Genomic DNA, 18,581 nt, shown 5'->3' on the forward strand with positions numbered 1-18,581 from the left:
TGTAGGTACGTTCACTTGCCACAGGCCACAGGCCTGTTGTTCAAAAGCTTGTAAATTATATAGACTGTAACCACGCTAAGTTTGCACCAACCTGTCAGTGTGCATACCTACATAAAGAAAAGAGCGTACCTACTCCCATCTTAAAGGCCGGCAATCTTTGCAGGCAACGCACTTATAATCACTCGGGTGTCCATGGATGACGGTAATCGCTTACCATCAGGCGATACGTCTACTCATTTATTTTCTACAATAAAAAAAAGTATCCCAAATTAAACAACATTTAAATATTGGCATGAAAATCTAGGGTGTTCCGACTTGGTTCTGACTCTAAAATCTTTCTGACACGTTTTAATTTGAAGGAGCATATGGGTATCCCCTTGATTTTAACGGAACACGTACCTATAGTTTGTCAAAGGACTGTCTCATTTCAAATATAAATAGAGAGAATCATACTGTCTTTTCTTACACTAGTACGAGCACCCAAAAGAAAAGGATTAGTATAGTTTTTTTTGTTCCTATTTACTGACAAATTGGTTTGACCAACTATAGCTGGTCAACCAAATCTTGTCAGTAAATAGGAACCAAAAAAACTATACTCATCCTTTTCTTTTGGGTGCTAGTACTAGTGTAAGACAAAGATAGTATGAATCTTTCTGTCTATGTTTGAAATGGAACAGTCCTTTAACACACTATATGTATATATATTACAGTTGTGAACTTGTCGACTTGTGTATCGAACAAACCTATATGAGAAACTATGTCTCAAACCGTTTCTTAATGTCACACAAATGTCACTTTTGACATCAATCATGTAATTTTACTATTTTTTTCAAAATTCTGTTTACAAAATTATCAGTGAAAAATGTTACCCTTCAAAGCTAATCCCAGGATTCTGGCATCATTTTTCAAAACATATCCCGTTATATCCTCACAAATCGTAAGGAAACGGGCGACATTCACTTCAGAAAATTCGGAGTCTGTCGATTTGTCTTACGCTTCTTATGAGAGCACTGAATCGGAGAACAATCCACTTCCTCCGTTAGTAATATTACATGGGTTGTTGGGGTCGAAGAACAATTGGAACAGTACAAGCAAGGCTATCCATAGAACTACGGGACGGAAAGTAATCAGTGTAGATGCCCGTAACCATGGCGACAGCAGGCATTCTTCGCAACATAGCTATGTCCACATGGCTCACGATGTTATGAATCTGCTCAAAAAGTTGGAACTGTCTAAAGTGTCTGTACTAGGACATAGTATGGGTGGCAGGACTGCTATGGTGCTATCATTGCTTTGTGTAAGTTAAAACTTTTTTATTACTGATTAAAGTCAGAAAACCTGCCAAGCTATTTTGTTTAATTCACATAGATTTTAAGTTCGTAAATAACTAGCCGTTTTGTTTAGTTCCTTCCTTGTGGATTAAAATTATACAACACATTTCCTGCACACAGAATAAATAATAAAATTAATGATTTAAAATAAAACTCACATAATTAGTAATTATACATCTGCGAAGAAATTCAAAGGTGTATGTGAAGTCCCCAATCCGCATTGGGCTAGCGTGGGGACTATAGCCCGAGCCCTCTCGCGCATGAGAGGAGGCCTGTGCCCAGCAGTGGGACGTATAAAGGCTCAATTATTATATTAATATTTTATTTTTCTTTGGTTATTCAATTACTGTTGTGTTATTTAGTTGTTAATTAACTTATGTCAAATTAATAATTATTTTTCTTTTCAGTCTGATCTAGTATCAAGTCTAATAGTGGTGGACATTTCACCAGTAAAGACCAGCCCACAGATAAACACAATGGCAAGCCTATTTGATGCTATGTCCAATGTCTCCGTGCGCCCTGGCATAGCCATGTCCAAAGCCAGGAAAGTAGCTGATGAACAACTCAAATCAATAACTCCCGATGTCAACTTGAGGAACTTCTTGATAACAAACCTGGTGCAGACACACACAGGAGGTTATACTTGGAGAGTGAACCTGCCAGCCCTAAAGGAGAACTTCACGGCACATATCTCTAACTTTCCATCCAGTTTGAAAGGTCTACAGTACTGTGGGCCAACTTTGTTTATAGGAGGATCTCTGTCAGACTATATAGGGTGAGATACTTTAAATTTATAAGCTTTTTGCTTGGTAAAATGGTTCAGAACCATAAGTACCTACTGTTTCATGAAGTCAAATAAACAGGAGCTCCTTGTTAGCATTTAATAATTTTCAGGATTGAATTATTTTATAACTAAAGTTGCAATTTCATTGCAAGTTGATTTCATTGAATAGGTGGTTAAAAATAATCTTTAATTATTGTTTTTTTTACTGGTTACCAGATTCATTAAAATTGTAATTGTCATCTGTAATCAAAGGTGCACTTAAATACCTTTACCATAAATTCTCCCGTAACAACAATTTCCTTAATTTTATTTGGTCTATTTTCAGTAAACATGACCTGCCAGAGATCCAAGAATACTTCCCACTGGCAGAACTGGTGTTCATCGAGGGTGCCGGCCACTGGGTGCACAGCCAAAAGCCTCAGCCCTTCCTGGAGACTGTGTGCAAGTTCTTAAAAGAAAAATGAATAGTTGCCAATTGTAGATATTATAGCATAATTAATTAGATGATATAATTTGTGATTTTGAAGTGATTACCATTGGAGATTTTACTTATTTTAGTTAACATTGTGATAGTGAAATGTACAAAATAAATCAGTTTTGTTGTTGTAAATATATATTTTTGTTGTTAACCGTAAAGTTTTTTTTTTGTCTTAGCAATAATGACTTTTTTCGAAATATGTGATAACACTACAGAAGATTTTGGAAAAGGGAAACCTACAGGCACTTAAAAATGTTAGACACATTAATTATTTTCGTGTAGTCAACTATGTTTAAAAATGTAACCACATTTCTGATAACAAAGTTGCACTCATCGAAAACCACATATTATCGTTGGTACATTGTGGTTTCGCACTCCCAAACATGTTGCACGCCTCACAACTAGACACCACTATAAAACAGGCCCCAGGAGCTCAGCACACCATTCCCACTTCACACTTCGTGAAGTGAGCACCAACATTCTTTTGTTTTTGTTTTTTTTTTCTAATAAAAACAATGGCCAACGTGGTGAACAGTTTGAAGCTGCTGTTCGACCGGCCCAGCGAGCCGCTCATCACGCCGAAGGGGGAGAATAATGCTGTGTTCCAGCTTACGGAACAGGTTCTGGTAAGTACCTTCTTTTATATCTTAATAGCCTCTGCCCGCCACTTGGTCTGTGAAATAGTTAAACAATAAACTGCCTTTGACTTTCTCTATACTTAATTTCATTTAAATCGGTTTAGAAATTTAGCAGTGAAAAAGCAGCAGACAGGGTATTACTCTCGCATTTTATAATATTTGTACGAATGTCTTTGAATTGGGCAGTATTTGAAAAAGATGCTCGGATGTGCTCTCCTAAAACCTGGTTTTAGAAACAGGGGGTCGTGTTTTCGAACCGCGGCTCGTAACGACTTTTTGAAAGTATGAACCTGCCTTTAGTTACCAGTCGCTTTTCGGTGACTAAAAACACCCTGAGGACCTATCTGAAAAAGGCCTAGTTACCCCTTCTGGGGTGGGAAATCTGGTGGCATTGTATCCATATATTCTTGGGTACCTAACATTAGGAAATGACGATGATATTAAAATTCTAGCCCGAAGAATACTCCTCCAACGGCATCGAGCTCAACAACCGCTTCGGCGACGATGCTTCCGAAAAGATCCCCGTCAAGTATCTCAGCCAAGTCCCGCAGTTCAACAAAGCGAGACAGCTGCCCGTCGACTCGGACTTCTCGCTCTTCATACCCTTACATCAGGAGTACGCCACTGAAGTCATCGACGCGCTGATGCGTGAGTAACATAAAAGCTGAGGCCTAATTTCGTCATATATTGACCTCTTTATCATTCTAGTCTAATACGCAAGAGCCCTAAAAGCAAATTCTTAAATTGCGGGCATCTTTACAATTACGCCTTAATAAATGGGCCTTAAAATGAGTAAAAGAGAAAGATGCCCGCAATTTGTGAACTTCGGTGTTCACGGTAGGCCCTCTGAATCTGACGATATTATGTGTAAACCGTGGTCTTTGGGGGCCTACCGCGGACTTCAAAATTGTTGTAGCTAGCTCTATCTTCAGTCTAAGGTCTAGGAGTACCTAAAAGAGACCAGATTATATCTAAATACTGTGTGGTTTTGATTTTCACCAACAACTCTTCTCTACTCTACAAATAAATAATTAATACAAATAAATTTTCAAGTTATTTAATTAAAAAATAATATAAATATTTTCCTCCAGGTGTCCCTGAGAACCAACTGCAGGATTTCCTGTCGACGTGCGTCTTCGCGCGCGCCAACCTGAACCCTCAGCTCTTCAACTACTGCTACTCTGTAGCTCTCATGCACAGGTAAGAATCTAGCAGTGATTGCGATAAGCCTTTATTTTTGACAATGTATTTAGAACTTTCGCGTATAGGGCATAGAGTACAATTTTCTATTCCCATTCCCAATCATTTGGAACCTTGGCACCTTTACGTGTTTAAGCCTGCACGAACCACGAACGCAGTTTTCCGGTGATTCAAATATTTAGCCTCGGAAAGTTTACTACTTTAATACACGGCTTTATATTAGGCTGAATATATTCAAGAGCAATGAAAATGGATTACTTTGTATCAAATTTCCACACAGAGAAACCATTGTCTCCCATATCAGTGCTTCTGAGTATAATATGATAATTGATCATGTTCCCACCACATCGCGAGACATTATAAATAGTATAAATACCAGACCAAACTAGTTTTTCATTTAAACAATTTTTTAAGTAGCAAAATTCTTTGTAAATCTATTCTACAAGTAGTATGTACATAATATTTACAAAATTCCAACAATTAAAATCAGTAATCAGTATCCAATGTAAAACATTAAACAATAATAATATTATATCACATTGTTACAGGCGTGACACTAGGAACGTCCCCATCCAGAACTTTGCAGAAACCTTCCCCTCTAAGTTCCTAGACTCCAAAGTGTTCTCCCAAGCGCGTGAAGTCGCGAGAGTAACCTCGGGAACCGAGGCTGCCGTAAGTACTAAGATTTGTACTATTTCCTATTTCCTCTCTTTCCCTTTGCCACCACAGCAGTTATCACACACCTTGTCACCTTCAGAGCATAACACCGGCTTGTAATTCGGAGTCCACGGCCCCAAGCTGGCATTCGAATAGAAATCCATGGGATATGTACCATCATCTTTCAGCCATTTACTGTTTCCTAGCGACACTGAAAACTCATAAGGAGTCAACAGGGGCCTCAGGAACGCTGTCCCCCAATCTATGGACAATCGCGGACATGCCACTTGCACAAAAGCATCAAGGTTAAATAGGGATAGTTTACTAGGAAAAATCTCGGATAACAAGATTTTTACATATTTCTTATCTACATTTTTAATTTGCTTTTCTAGATTGCTTAAAACTTTTGTACTCCCTTGCCGCCCAAGAGTCCCTAAAATGAGACCAAAGTTACCAGCATCTTCTGCTATTTTTATTTGATTCTGCCTGTTTTCTTGCATCAAGCTATGCTCATATAACTCTGATGTGAATTTCTTTTCATAAGGATCATATTTATAGGCTGGAATACTAGGATTGGCTATCATAATTGCTTCTAAGTGGAATCTCCCATCACCAAGATATATTATGTACTCTGAGTCAACTTTTGGTGCAGTGCACCCTAGAATTTCTCCCGGAGAAAGTGGTCTGCATTGTGGAACTGTCACTATGTATTCATCTGACCGAAGAGTTTTAGCAATGGCATGTAGAGTAGTGACAAACTGGATTGTGCTAACTATGGCTAGGTGTGATCTTTTAGGGAAGTTTAATTTGATTGTGTCTATAAAGTGTGACGGGTCAATCTTGATGTCCACAAATATGTAGAGTACCTTAACATCAGTGGTTTGGTCAATGGGTATGAGGCAGGAGTGTCCGTAGTGCACGAGCAGGTCGACACCGAGCGCGGCCGCGGTGAAGTCGTCGATGCAGCACGCCCCATATGTCACATCACCCATTATTAATGTGTCAGCCTCTGTGAATGTCTCAATGATGTCACACAAAGTCGTAGCGAAAATCGTTAACCCTGAAAATACAAGAAAAATCCTTAACATCATTCTTAAAAGCTTTGAAACTACGAAAAAACGAGTGATAGTTTACATACCTTCTGGCAATTGAAGAGCCACTCTTTTAGCACCAACCGATCTTATCCTCCATATAGTCTTATGGATTTCGAAGTTGTAGTTCTGAGGCAACGCTTCACATGCTCTGTTCAGTAAAGGATCATTTAATAACTCGTCAGGAATTTTATTCAAAGATCGAACGTTCGGTTTGAAAGTTTTTCTCTGTCCTTCGGGCTTTGCTCGCACTACGACCACGCCAGGGTTTTGGAGTAGGTCTTCCATTACTTCTTAGGTTGCTGAAAAGCTATGCCAAACGCTCACAATATCCAGGTTATATTTTTGTAAAAATATAAACACGCGCGCTGAGAACTCGGTCATCGATAGGTGGCCTACGTGACTTTTGTCATTTTTGCGTTCCGTTCCATAACATCAACTTAGCATTGAGAATCTTGTCTTGAATAATCAATAATAATATAATGTCGTCAATAATTATTAATTTTGATATTCATACACATTCAACTTATTCCAATTAAATTTATTAATTGTGTTCCATGCTAGTAGTAATGAGTTCAATAGTTAATGATTCTATTCTATTTCTCGCTAAAAACTAAATCGTTAACTTCGTGGAACGGAACAAAACATTGACAGCTGTCATCTGAGTGACATCACGTTCCGTTTCAACCATACGCTGTTTTAACTTGTCGCGTTCCGTTCCAGCGTAATCCCATTATCATCCCACGAGACTACACGGCCACTGACTTGGAAGAAGAACACCGTCTGGCCTATTTCCGCGAAGATATTGGCGTGAACCTGCATCACTGGCATTGGCACTTGGTGTACCCGTTCACTGCCAGCGACAGAGCCATCGTCGCTAAGGACCGTCGTGGTGAACTGTTCTTCTACATGCACCAGCAAATTATCGCGCGGTAAATAAAAATCTAAAGCATTAATATGTATATTTGAATTATTTTCCATGCTAAACGAGGGATTTTATTTGTAGTTACAATGGAGAACGGTTAAATAATGCGCTGAAGCGAGTGAAGAAGTTCAACAACTGGCGTGAGCCTATCCCTGAGGCGTACTACCCTAAGCTTGACAGCTTGACGTCGTCGCGTGGTTGGCCCCCACGGCAGGCGGGCATGCGCTGGCAAAGCGTGAACCGTCCGGCTGACGGCATCAACGTCACCCTCGAGACGATGGAAGGGCAGAGGAGGGCTATTGAAGAAGCTATTGCCTCTGGACGTGTTCAATTAGTAAGTTTTATTATTCTAAATTATATATTCATAGGATACATTACTATATAACTGTGGAATAAATCTAATCATTTATTGAGGTCTTTGGTCACTATCTTTCGGTAGGAATAATGACATTTATACTTGGTCAAGCAGATCCTGTCAGTAGAAAAAGGCGGCAGTTGAAAAATGTAGACGCGAAGGGATATCGTCCCATAGAAAATTTGAATTTCGCGTCTTTTTTACTGACAAGATTTTCTTGATCAGCTATAGTTATATCAGTTGATCTGTTTCACCCTGACCTAATCAGGTCCAATACCAGTGTTCATCAGTTTTCCGTTCTAATTTGTTGCGCGTGTAGGCGAGCGGTGGCACCATGCCACTGGACATCGACACGCTGGGCAACATGGTGGAGGCGAGCATCCTCTCGCCCAACCCGCAGCTCTACGGGTCCGTGCACAACAACGGCCATATCTTCTCTGCTTACGTGCATGACCCTGATCACCGGTATCTGGTAAGATGTTATATTACTCGTCTGGGGGGGTTTTTAACGACATAGTTTAAGAAAAGGAACGTGTATCGGGGTCTGTTTTAACCTTTTAACCGCCATAGAATACTCACCGAGCGTGCTCGTGTCGCCGGGGGGTACGAAGTTACACGAAGTTTTGTCTTATTTATCAGACAGCGGCGAAATGAGCCCGATTTTGTATGTCTTATATATCAGTCTACGGCGGTTAAAAGGTTAAAGCGCTCCCGTTCTCCGGCTTTCGCGAAAACCGAAATTCCCAAATTGCGGGAATCTTTCTCTTTTATTCTAATAAAGGCGTAATTAAAGTGCAAGAGAAAAATGACCGCAATTTGCGAACTACGATTTTCGCGGTGTTAGCCTTGGTAGTTAGTATTGAGGACACGACACCATGCGTTCCAGTTGTAAAACTAGTTTTCTTTTTGGGAGTTGGTTTACTCACTTCGTCTTCAAAACACAGTAAAGAAATCTTCTCATATATTTTTCTTACTCAGGAATCGTTCAGCACGATCGCAGACGAGGCGACGACGATGCGCGACCCGTTCTTCTACCGCTGGCACGCGTGGATCGACGACCTGTTCCAGTCGCATAAGGAGTCTTCGTTCGTGGCGCGTTATACTCGGTCTGAGGTACCATCAGTCCACCATTTATTTATTTATTTAAACTTTATTGCACAAAAGAAAAACTTATCGTACAAAAGGCGGACCATTCACCGTGATAACCAGAAGGGTTGGTTGCACCAAACCAGCTGTCATCAGAAACATGTTCGCAGTTGTTACAGGCGTAGGGTTTGCACGACGGATCCGAAATGTATGGGAAGATCCGCGGATCCGGATCCAGATAATTTCATACATTCCGGATCCGGATTGCAAACCCTATACAGGCGTGACACTATTAGGAACGTCCCCATCCAGAACTTTTCAGAAACCTTCCCCTCTAAGTTCTTGGACTCGAAAGTGTTCTCCCAAGCGCGTGAAGTCGCGAGAGTAACCCTTACATTTTGAAATGTATGGGATTTTTTCGTAGTTCTCTACTAAGAGACTGATCAAATGTCAATTGGGTTTGGTGCAATTGGCTCTCATAACACTAAGTACTTTCTCTCTAGCAAATAGCTGCCTTCTCTTACAGCTGAAAGCAGACACACCAATTACTCTATCATCGATAGATGTCGCGATCTCCAGCGTGCTACGGTCGCATTTTTATCGCTTGTCACCATGCCTGACACGTTCTAACAAGTATGAAAGTGGCGGGCATAGTGACAGACGATAAAAATGGAACCATGCTGCGCCCGCAGGATGAAAGATATTTATCAAGTCAAGTCTGATCGTCAAGTACTCCAAGGTCCACTATACTACACGCTCAATAAGATACATGTCGTCATCCTGGATAGCGCGCGGCGAGGTGTTCCTAGCATTCGCGAAAGAAACGGCTGTTGTTAAGCCTACTAACCTACACGTAACGGTCACGCTGTTTCAGCTTGAGAACCCCGGCGTAGCAATAACATCAGCCACGATCCAGAGCCAAGGCGGGCAGCCCAACACGCTGAACACGTTCTGGATGCTGAGCGACGTGGACCTGTCGCGCGGGCTCGACTTCTCCAACCGCGCGCCCGTGCTCGCGCGCTTCACGCATCTCAACCACCGCCCCTTCCAATACGTGTTAGTATTCTAATCTAAGTTACCAATAAAACCGGCCAAGTGCGAGTCGGACTCGCGCACGGAGGGTTCCACACCAACAACAAAAAATAGAGCAAAACAAGCAAAAAAACGGTCACCCATCCAAGTACTGACCCCGCCCGACGTTGCTTAACTTCGGTCAAAAATCACGTTTGTTGTATGGGAGCCCCACTTAAATTTTTATTTTATTCTGTTTTTAGTATTTGTTGTTATAGCGGCAACAGAAATACATCATCTGTGAAAATTTCAACTGTCTACACTGTTCGTGAGATACAGCCTGGTGACAGACGGACGGAAGGACGGACGGACGGCGGAGTCTTAGTAATAGGGTCCCGTTTTTACCCTTTGGGTACGGAACCCTAATAGATCACTAAAAGATGTCTCGCCGAGATTGTTGTCGATCCCATATTGGGATACCCTCTTCCAATCGAGGGGGGATTTAAATCTTCTCGAGGCAGAGGTGTAGGGTTGGAGCCGGTGTAGCTTTATTTGACGTTCAGTGCATTGTAATATGCCTACTTGAATAAACTATCTTTTTAACTCAAAGCATTTTAACTCTTCAGGAAGTCATTCAAATTATTGGTTCTTTTTTCTATTTATTTTATGGTGAAGGGAATGCATGATTAAGCACAAACGTAATCTTACATCCCCAGCAGAACTGGGGTATGTTACAATTACAATCCTACAGCTTGATCAAACGAGGAGCTATTTTAAAGAGTGTTGCCGGTTTAAATTGATTACATCATAACTTTTAGCTTTGCAAGGGGTCCCGACGGTTTTATAAAGCTACAAGTTCCCTACAACACGTAGTATCTTCTTATGCCGTAATTCATAAACGGCTGCTAACTTAGTTGATGATCGTTTGTCCCTATCCCTATCTGTCGTTATGCCAAAGAGGGACAAACGACGATCATCAGCTGACTTGGCAAACGTTTATTAGCCGGTTTAAACTCTCGCGCGAGCCACGAGACGAGCCGCGAGCCGCGCCACGAGACGCGAGTGTAAGCGGTGGGCTCGCGGCTCGTCTCGTGGCTCGCAAGCTCGTCGAGCTAATATAATTTAAACACTAACGGCACGGTATAAGGTTTATAACCGAATGACAAGCCGAACGCGAGTGTAAGCGGTGGACTCGCGTCTCGTGGCGCGACTCGCGGCTCGTCTCGTGGCGCGACTCGCGGCTCGTCTCGTGGCTCGCGCGAGAGTCTAAATTGGCTATATGAATAACCCCGTTAGTAGTTTGTGCTTACAACCCTGATGGTGTGTGTTTGTATCAGGGATGTTACGGAGCTCCGTTTCCGTTTCCGTTAAGTCGGAACTTCCGTTTGGTATTACACATCCGTTTCTGTTCCGGTTCCGTTACTTTTGAAACGGAAGTTATATCGGATGTCAATGCTTAGCGCGGCAGCGGGACGTGAGCGATGTACATCAAAAACAAACAGGTTTATACCAGTCATTCGCTCATGGCCCCGCTTGCCACGTGCTGCAGTAATTAGATGTTCTGGTATATCCGTGTTTTTGAATTTAAAGTACGTATTTGTTTGTGTTGTGTTGTGTAATGTATACCTACTGATAGTACTGACTCAGGCTCCGGTTCTGGTTCCGGTTCCGTTTTCGGTTCCGATTCCGTTTCTGGTTCCGATAAACTAAATTGAAAACATCTGGTTCCGCTTTCGGTTCCGATAAAACCACATCCGTTACATCCCTGGTTTGTATGCAGCATCAACGTGAACAACACGGGCGCGGCGCGGCGCACGACGGTGCGCATCTTCCTCACGCCCAAGGTCGACGAACGCAACCTGCCCTGGAACCTCAACGACCAGCGCAAGATGTTCATCGAGATGGACCGCTTCGTCGTGCCCTGTACGTACCTACTTAACAATATTGAGCGTTCAAGATTGATAGAAACCTAAATATACCTATGGAGGCTATGGGTTTAGAATCGCTTAAGGTTCCGTCTCACAGGCGCGTTTTCTGGGCGGGGCGCGCCGCTTTTACATATATATATACCGCTCAACGTCCTGCCCGGAAAACGCGCCTGTGTAAAGGAACCTTAGGTGCTCAGAATGTTTTTATTGCCTGGTGTAAGTATCTCGATTTCTCGTCACACCAATTTCGAAAGATTACGGCCTCGAAATGAAATTTTCGAATTTCCATATATGCCGTCTCACTAATATAATAATTTTTTGCAGTGAACGCCGGCCAAAACACCATCACCCGCCAATCCACCCAGTCCTCCGTGACCATTCCGTTCGAGCAGACCTTCCGCGACCTGAGCATCCAGGGTGCCGACCCGCGCCGCGACGACCTGGCCACCTTCAACTACTGCGGCTGCGGCTGGCCGCAGCACATGCTCGTGCCCAAGGGGACCGAGGGCGGCGCGCAGTACCAGCTCTTCGTCATGTGCTCCAACTATGACCTGGACAGGGTGAGTGAACGGGTTATTCCCACTAGTTACCACCAAGTTGTTACCAGTGGGTTACCACTGTAGTTATTCCCAGTAGTTATACTGGGAATTTTTTTCCCACCTTTTACCACTGGTAACTACTGGGAAAAATTATTCCCAGTAGTTACCACCAACTCGGTTTAGTGGTAACTACTGGGAATTTTTATTCCCAGTAGTTACCACCAAAACTTTGTTAAAGTTAAATACTAATAAAAACAGTATAAATAGTATAGTATAAATATCGAGTGATTTAATAAATAATTGTTAGTCGATTAGTGTTTTAGTAAACTGCCTTAAAAGTGACCAAAAATATAGTTAAACAGTTTAACCGGTACTAGTACAAAAACTATAATATATGTAAGAATAAATGTAATAATCCATTTAGATTATTTTTTAAGTGATTTTATTAGGTAATTCAAAATCACTCTGAATTTATACTCTTACTATTTATACTGTTTTTATTAGTATTTAACTCTAACAAAATTTTGGTGGTAACTACTGGGAATAAAAATTCCCAGTAGTTACCACTAAACCGAATTGACAGTAACAACTTGGTGGTAACTAGTGGGAATAACCCGAATGAACTGAATGAAACATTCCAGCAGACGCTCCGCGACCTCAGCATCCAGCGTTCGACCAGCTTTAGCGCCCATTTTTAAAATCCGGGACCATCTATCCGGTTCGAAGGACCAATTTTTAGGATGAGCCTACCCAAACCTATTAAATTCGGTAATAGATAATATCGCTATACATAGTCTTGCATAACGCTGTTTCGCTCGCACAACGGCGGATCGTGCGGAAACTGCATAAATGATGATACTGTTTGCCAATCAAGTAAGTACAACAATTACAAGTACTTGTAAGAGATACTAATAGTATTTTATACAATCGTGATATAATGGGGAGCTTTTCAGTCGAGTACCATGTTTAGGCAACGATGCTTGCTGAGTTGCCTAAGTAAGGTACGAGATTGAAAAGCTTGATTATATCATTATTGTATACAATACTTTTTCTACGAATCAACAAAAAAAATACTTAAAACTAGTAGAAGAATCATATATGTAGATAAAAAAACAAAAGTATACAGCTAAGATGCGCGAGCAGCCGCGATACCTTCATACTCGTACGCGACCCGGCACCCGCGCCCCGCGCCCCCGGCCGGTTGGTCAACGACACCTTCTCGTAACTCATGAGTCATGAGGCCCTGGTACTGGCTCCGCGCTTTCGATTGGTCAATTTCATTATAGTTGACTAAACTGTATCGAAATGGATATTATAGTTGACTAAACTGTATCGAAATGAATATTATAGTTGACTAAACTGTATCGAAATGAATATTATAGTTGAGTTTGGGTCCCATAGTGAAAAAAGTATGCGATTTCACTTTGGTATACGAAGTCTTAATTCAAGCATTGCAGTCGACGAGTAAAAAAACTAAGCTTTGTTACTAACTTATTTTAATAACGGTCCTTTAAGACACACAAAAAGATCATAACCATTTACAGGACATGTAACTTATCCTTTTATTTAATTCCAGGTGGACCAACCCGACGGCACGGAGCTCACCTGCGACCAGGCCTCCAGCTTCTGCGGCCTCAAGGACCGCCTGTTCCCCGACAAGCGCGCCATGGGCTTCCCCTTCGACCGGCCCTCGGCCTCCGCCAGCAGCATCACGGACTTCATCCTCGACAACATGGCGCTCACTGACGTCACCATTCGGCTGCAGAATGTGACCGAGACCAACCCGAGGAACCCAACAAATTAAACAGTTTAAAGGATCGACCACACCGAAACTTGACGCAGCGTATGTTTTCATATATGGGGCATTATCTATAAAAAGGGACTATTGTCGATGGCGCTTACGCCGCAGTGTCGCGTGGCATTGTATTTATATAGGAGCATCGTTAATAATGGCGTAAGCGCCATCGACAATAAGGTCCCTTTTCATCGATAACGTCACATATTGCTTCGTAAATATCTTTTAAGCAGTGGTGTGGGCGACATTAAGGGCTAATTTAGACGGAGCGCAACCTCGCATGCGATTTTAGTTACATTCCGGACGGTTGGTTACGTCCAAATCAACCAACCGATCAAAACCCGCAATATGTAATGAAACTCGCATCGTCTAAATGGGCCCTAAGTGTAACTAAAAGATGAAATTATATTCGAGAAAATGGCAAGTTAACTGGCTACTGATGCTAGTGTACATGCATAAGTATCTACACTATTCGTAATTTAGTTGAGCATAAAATTAAAAACGAGAGGCAGATAGACTAGTATTGTTATTGTTGTAATTAGTTTTAAAGTATTGTACTAATGTAATAGTAAGTAAACCCGTTTGTAGCGTAAGCAAGTATAATAAAGCAAAACATGAATTACTATTTTGGTTTCATATTCTATTCCAGGGGACCTAGCCAAGATGACAATCGTTTGCAGAAAACGGAAGTCTATCACTCTTCCATATTAGTTTGATAGAGACAGAGCGTTTCGTTTCTCTGCGGACGATTTGTCTTCTTGGCTAGGTCCCCAGTACGAACCCCCCCAAGTACAGTAATAGTATTTTCGCAGATGCTGATAAAAAATAAATTTAGTATTTAGTAAAGGTAGAATTTAGAAATGAAAAACAATTATTATTTAATACTTTAATTTTTTCTCAAGTCATAGTTTTATTCGGATTTAAAGACCACAAGGATGACAAAAACAAACATTTAAAAAGAAACTAAGCAATTTTTTATTAAACAAAATACAAAGTCAATAATACGTTACATTTTTATTTTATTTTGATTTTCTTTTACTGTACGCTAAGAATATAGAGTTAACCCCTTACTTCATGTCATAAATAAAAAGTATTTGTTTAAAAATGAACTTTAATAGTTGCTATATAGGGCTGCGCATGCGGTAAAGGGTTAAGTAGATACCTAAGTTTAAGTTACCTATCAACTACCTAGCTTGCATATACATAAAGGAGCCTCGTCTGCCAACAAACCACTCTGTGGTTTGGCAGAAGAATATATGTAATTAGTTGTAAGCAAGATCTCTGAATAAACGTTTTATTTTTTTTATTTTTTTATTCACCACATAAACTGAGACATATTCTACATTTCCCTTTCCAAACTTCATTCTTTTTTATACTGGTTTAACAATGCATACACATTTACAAATTCATCCAAAGGACCACAAGGGACGGCACTGGGCATAATTTTATTGATGACAATCTTGGTCTAGTCCAACCAAGTCCAATGTTCCAGCCTTCTATGAGTTTCTGATCAAGTCATCAATCATCCATTTTCTGACTCGTCTAGTAACTTCTTGTGGCAGCCCTTAGATCTGTAACAAGATAATACTATTTATATTCTGATAAGGATTTGTATGAAGGATTGAGACAGTAATGTATATTAAATCAGGCCTATCATTTTGGTATCATGTTGTTATCAATGTAACACATTTTCGGCTCGTGTTTGATATCATCATTACAATATTGATTAAAAAGTCGGATGTACTGTATATACAGGCAGCTTTAAAAAAAAAAGTTTTTAGTAGATATTTCATCACACAAAAGTTGTTCTGAAATTGTATATACTTGGTCAAGCAGATCTTGTCAGTAGAAAAAGGCAGCACATTTGAAAAATGTAGGCGCATAGGGATATCTCCCATAGAAAATTTGAATTTCGCGCCTTTTTTTACTGACAAGATTTGCATGAACAGCTATATCTGTTATGAGGGAACTACAGACAACTTTTTTTTTCACAAGTTCAATATAAAAAAACATACCTATGAATGTCTGAAAGCAGCAGCAGCGGCATGGCTGTTCTAGAAATAAAAATAATGAACAGTATTAGCTTCACATCAAAGTAACATATTTTTAAATTACATTCCAAATTGTGTCAGGCCTATCATTTAAAATCACGTGTTCATCATATAACACATTTTGGCTCTTGTGTTATTTCATCATTATCATCACTACATAGTATAAAACAAAGTCGCTTCCCCCTGTCTGTCTGTATGCTTAGATCTTTAAAACTACGCAACGGATTTTGTTGCGGTTTTTTTTAATAGATAGTGATTCAAGAGGAAGGTTTATGTATAAGTTGTTAACCCGTGCGAAGCCGGGGCGGGCTAGTTATGTATAAGAAAACTATATAATACATATATGCACATACACAATTGTATGTGCAATTATGTGCATTTTTGTAGGTTATGTTAAACTGTTGATCTCAAAATTACCTATGCCATTTTTTAGGTTATATTAGTTTAGTTTACTAAGCGCCACTTGCACCGTTCACTAACACGGGTTAGCCCGTCAAACTGTTAACTCAGTATCAAATTGTACTGGTAACCATGGTAACTCCAGGTTTAACCTATTAACCCCGGGTTAGTGAACGATGCAAGTGGCCCTAAGTAGGTAGTGTAGATATCAGGTTTCAAGAGGGAATTGAAAAAGTTTTAAAGTAAACACGCCTAAATAAACATGCAGAAGCATTTTTGGAGCCGATCGATACTATTTACAGAGCTGTTTAACTTCCTAATCTTATCTACTAGCTGCTGCAAAAACGCTTATCGTAAGCATTTAAATAATCATAGTTATCGAAAACGTTAAGAATACGACTTATCTCTCATCGTCGAAATTCTCTCAAAATTTAAATAGGGTTAGCACGTGCCGAATTTGGCACGTGGTTTGTAGCTTACAATGAAGATTAAGCTAATATTAATAAATATATACCTGGTAAACGTTACTACTTCTTGGAATTACTTAATAAATTAATAATTTATTGTATAACTTTTTCTTTAATCACAATATATTAAAATTAGTAAAATAATGTACAACTCACCTGTGCAAACTCGGTGCGCCAGCCAAAGAACACGAAGAATATAAAATGAAATGAATGATTGAAAAGAATGGAATGAAGTCATTATGTCAAAACCATAGATCTAGTATATTTTCTATAGATGTGCTATACGCGTGCGCCCGTGAGGGACAGAACATACACAATGCGACAAATTAAAAAGATTCCTAACAACATACTAAAAATAAATAAGGAACAACCTACGTAATTTAGTCGGATTCATTGCTACCCACCAAAAACCATACAAACAAAAAAAAAAGAGACTGTGACAAGGACAAACAATAACGCTTTCTCTGCTACTCCTAGTTCCATAAGAGCATCTCGTTCGGTCATCCATCCCCGGCTCTACCATTTCATCTCTATACTATTGTACCTCTAAAGCTTTGAGCGCCTACCGCGAACCACGTTCGACGTGTTGCCTCTCTGTCGCACTTGTAAATTCGTACGTAAGTGTGACAGGGCGGTAACACGTCGAACGTGGTTCGCGGTAGGCCCTCTGGTTTCCTCCGATAGCGGTGCCGTCATATAGCGGCCGTCTCCATACAAATACTACGAGATCCATATTTAGCCGTATTATTTAGTATGGAGACGCCGAGACGGCCGCTATAGCTGGTCAACCAAATCTTGTCAGTAAATAGGAACCAAAAAACTATACTCATCCTTTTCTTTTGGGTGCTAGTACTAGTGTAAGACAAAGATAGTATGAATCTCTGTCTATGTTTGAAATGGAACAGTCCTTTGACACACTATATATGACGGCACCGCTATCCTAGGAAAACCCATCTTAATTACTTAACCTCTATGTTAATGAATGAAGTTAAAGCGAGTGAATGGATTGTCGAAATTTACATTGGCGGGAATTTTTAAATAATAGATTAGAGGAGAATATTTAGAAATCCATTTTTCAAATTACATTATTTTTTTATGTACTGAATTCATACTGAATTGCATTGTCACCTGGGTGCGTAGACTAGATTATATATATAGCTGGTCAACCAAATCTTGTCAGTAAAAAAAGGCACGAAATTTAAATTTTCTATTACCGATTTTTGAGCGAAACTGATAAAACATTATCTAAAGAAGCTGTGACCTTAATTGCAACGCTTAAATGGCCAATTAAAGCACATTTTTAGAGCCTCAAAGTCTTCTTGTTTAGGGCCCCATTTTGCCGATACCTAAAAAAAGGACACAGGTATCATATCTTTAGCCAAGCTATTATTAGCCTAAAGCAATTCTAGTCGGTCTTTAAGCCAAGTAACCGTCGTCGATCAATCGATATATCGATATCGTCCTTTCGTTTAGGGTTCAACACAGACAAAACAAAAAAGCGGCAAATTTAAAAAATGTAGGCACGAAGGGAAATTTCGCGAGGCAGCCTACAGCGAGGCGTGCGTGACAATAGTGACATCGCCGACAAAATGCAGCAGCAGGAGAGTAGGCTGCGATGGTATGGCCACGTAAGGAGGAGACGACAGGGCCTACCGCGAACCACGTTCGACGTGATACCTCCATGTCATACTTACGTACGAATTTACAAGTGCGACAGAGAGGCAACACGTCGAACGTGGTTCGCGGTAGGCGCTCTGACCACATCACCATGTGGTACCTATATATAGCTTGGAAGAGAGAGAGAGAGAGAGAGAGTATGCAACTGTATACCTAGTATAATATGATT

General features: G+C 40.5%; 4 protein-coding genes across 4 annotated transcripts in view; 3 read left to right on the forward strand and 1 right to left on the reverse strand.

Annotated features, from left to right (window-relative positions):
• Nucleotides 1-18,581, forward strand: part of LOC134656933 (sn-1-specific diacylglycerol lipase ABHD11-like) — a 46,959-nt gene that overhangs the window by 4,596 nt on the left and 23,782 nt on the right. The window lies entirely within an intron of this gene.
• On the forward strand, nt 769-2,751 carry LOC134656926 (sn-1-specific diacylglycerol lipase ABHD11-like). The gene is made up of 3 exons (XM_063512479.1): nt 769-1,297; nt 1,739-2,106; nt 2,441-2,751. The coding sequence occupies exons 1-3, from the start codon at nt 863-865 to the stop codon at nt 2,577-2,579; spliced, it is 942 nt and encodes a 313-aa protein (XP_063368549.1). The 5' UTR covers nt 769-862; the 3' UTR covers nt 2,580-2,751.
• On the forward strand, nt 3,071-13,843 carry LOC134656865 (phenoloxidase subunit 2-like). Its single transcript, XM_063512395.1, has 12 exons — nt 3,071-3,219; nt 3,684-3,879; nt 4,323-4,431; nt 4,980-5,103; nt 6,903-7,111; nt 7,186-7,438; nt 7,779-7,931; nt 8,438-8,572; nt 9,420-9,601; nt 11,337-11,479; nt 11,809-12,044; nt 13,600-13,843. The coding sequence occupies exons 1-12, from the start codon at nt 3,109-3,111 to the stop codon at nt 13,825-13,827; spliced, it is 2,079 nt and encodes a 692-aa protein (XP_063368465.1). The 5' UTR covers nt 3,071-3,108; the 3' UTR covers nt 13,828-13,843.
• LOC134656899 (2-(3-amino-3-carboxypropyl)histidine synthase subunit 1) lies at nt 5,097-6,582 on the reverse strand. The gene is made up of 2 exons (XM_063512447.1): nt 6,227-6,582; nt 5,097-6,148 (listed from the first exon to the last, which is right to left on the reverse strand). Exons 1-2 carry the CDS (start codon nt 6,465-6,467, stop codon nt 5,130-5,132), a joined length of 1,260 nt encoding a protein of 419 aa, XP_063368517.1. The 5' UTR covers nt 6,468-6,582; the 3' UTR covers nt 5,097-5,129.

This window comes from Cydia amplana, chromosome 19 (genome assembly GCF_948474715.1).
Source record: "Cydia amplana chromosome 19, ilCydAmpl1.1, whole genome shotgun sequence".
Taxonomy (NCBI): Eukaryota; Metazoa; Arthropoda; class Insecta; order Lepidoptera; family Tortricidae; genus Cydia; species Cydia amplana.

Coding starts and splice junctions, on each gene's coding strand:
- LOC134656899 (XM_063512447.1), bottom strand. CDS start 6,467: ATGGAAGACCTACTCCAAAACCCTGGCGTGGTCGTAGTGCGAGCAAAG. Junction 6,149..6,226: donor GGCTCTTCAATTGCCAGAAG/GTATGTAAACTA, acceptor TTGTATTTTCAG/GGTTAACGATTTTCGCTACG.
- LOC134656926 (XM_063512479.1), top strand. CDS start 863: ATGTTACCCTTCAAAGCTAATCCCAGGATTCTGGCATCATTTTTCAAA. Junction 1,298..1,738: donor TGGTGCTATCATTGCTTTGT/GTAAGTTAAAAC, acceptor TTTTCTTTTCAG/TCTGATCTAGTATCAAGTCT. Junction 2,107..2,440: donor TCTCTGTCAGACTATATAGG/GTGAGATACTTT, acceptor GTCTATTTTCAG/TAAACATGACCTGCCAGAGA.
- LOC134656865 (XM_063512395.1), top strand. CDS start 3,109: ATGGCCAACGTGGTGAACAGTTTGAAGCTGCTGTTCGACCGGCCCAGC. Junction 3,220..3,683: donor AGCTTACGGAACAGGTTCTG/GTAAGTACCTTC, acceptor TTAAAATTCTAG/CCCGAAGAATACTCCTCCAA. Junction 11,480..11,808: donor GGACCGCTTCGTCGTGCCCT/GTACGTACCTAC, acceptor AATTTTTTGCAG/TGAACGCCGGCCAAAACACC.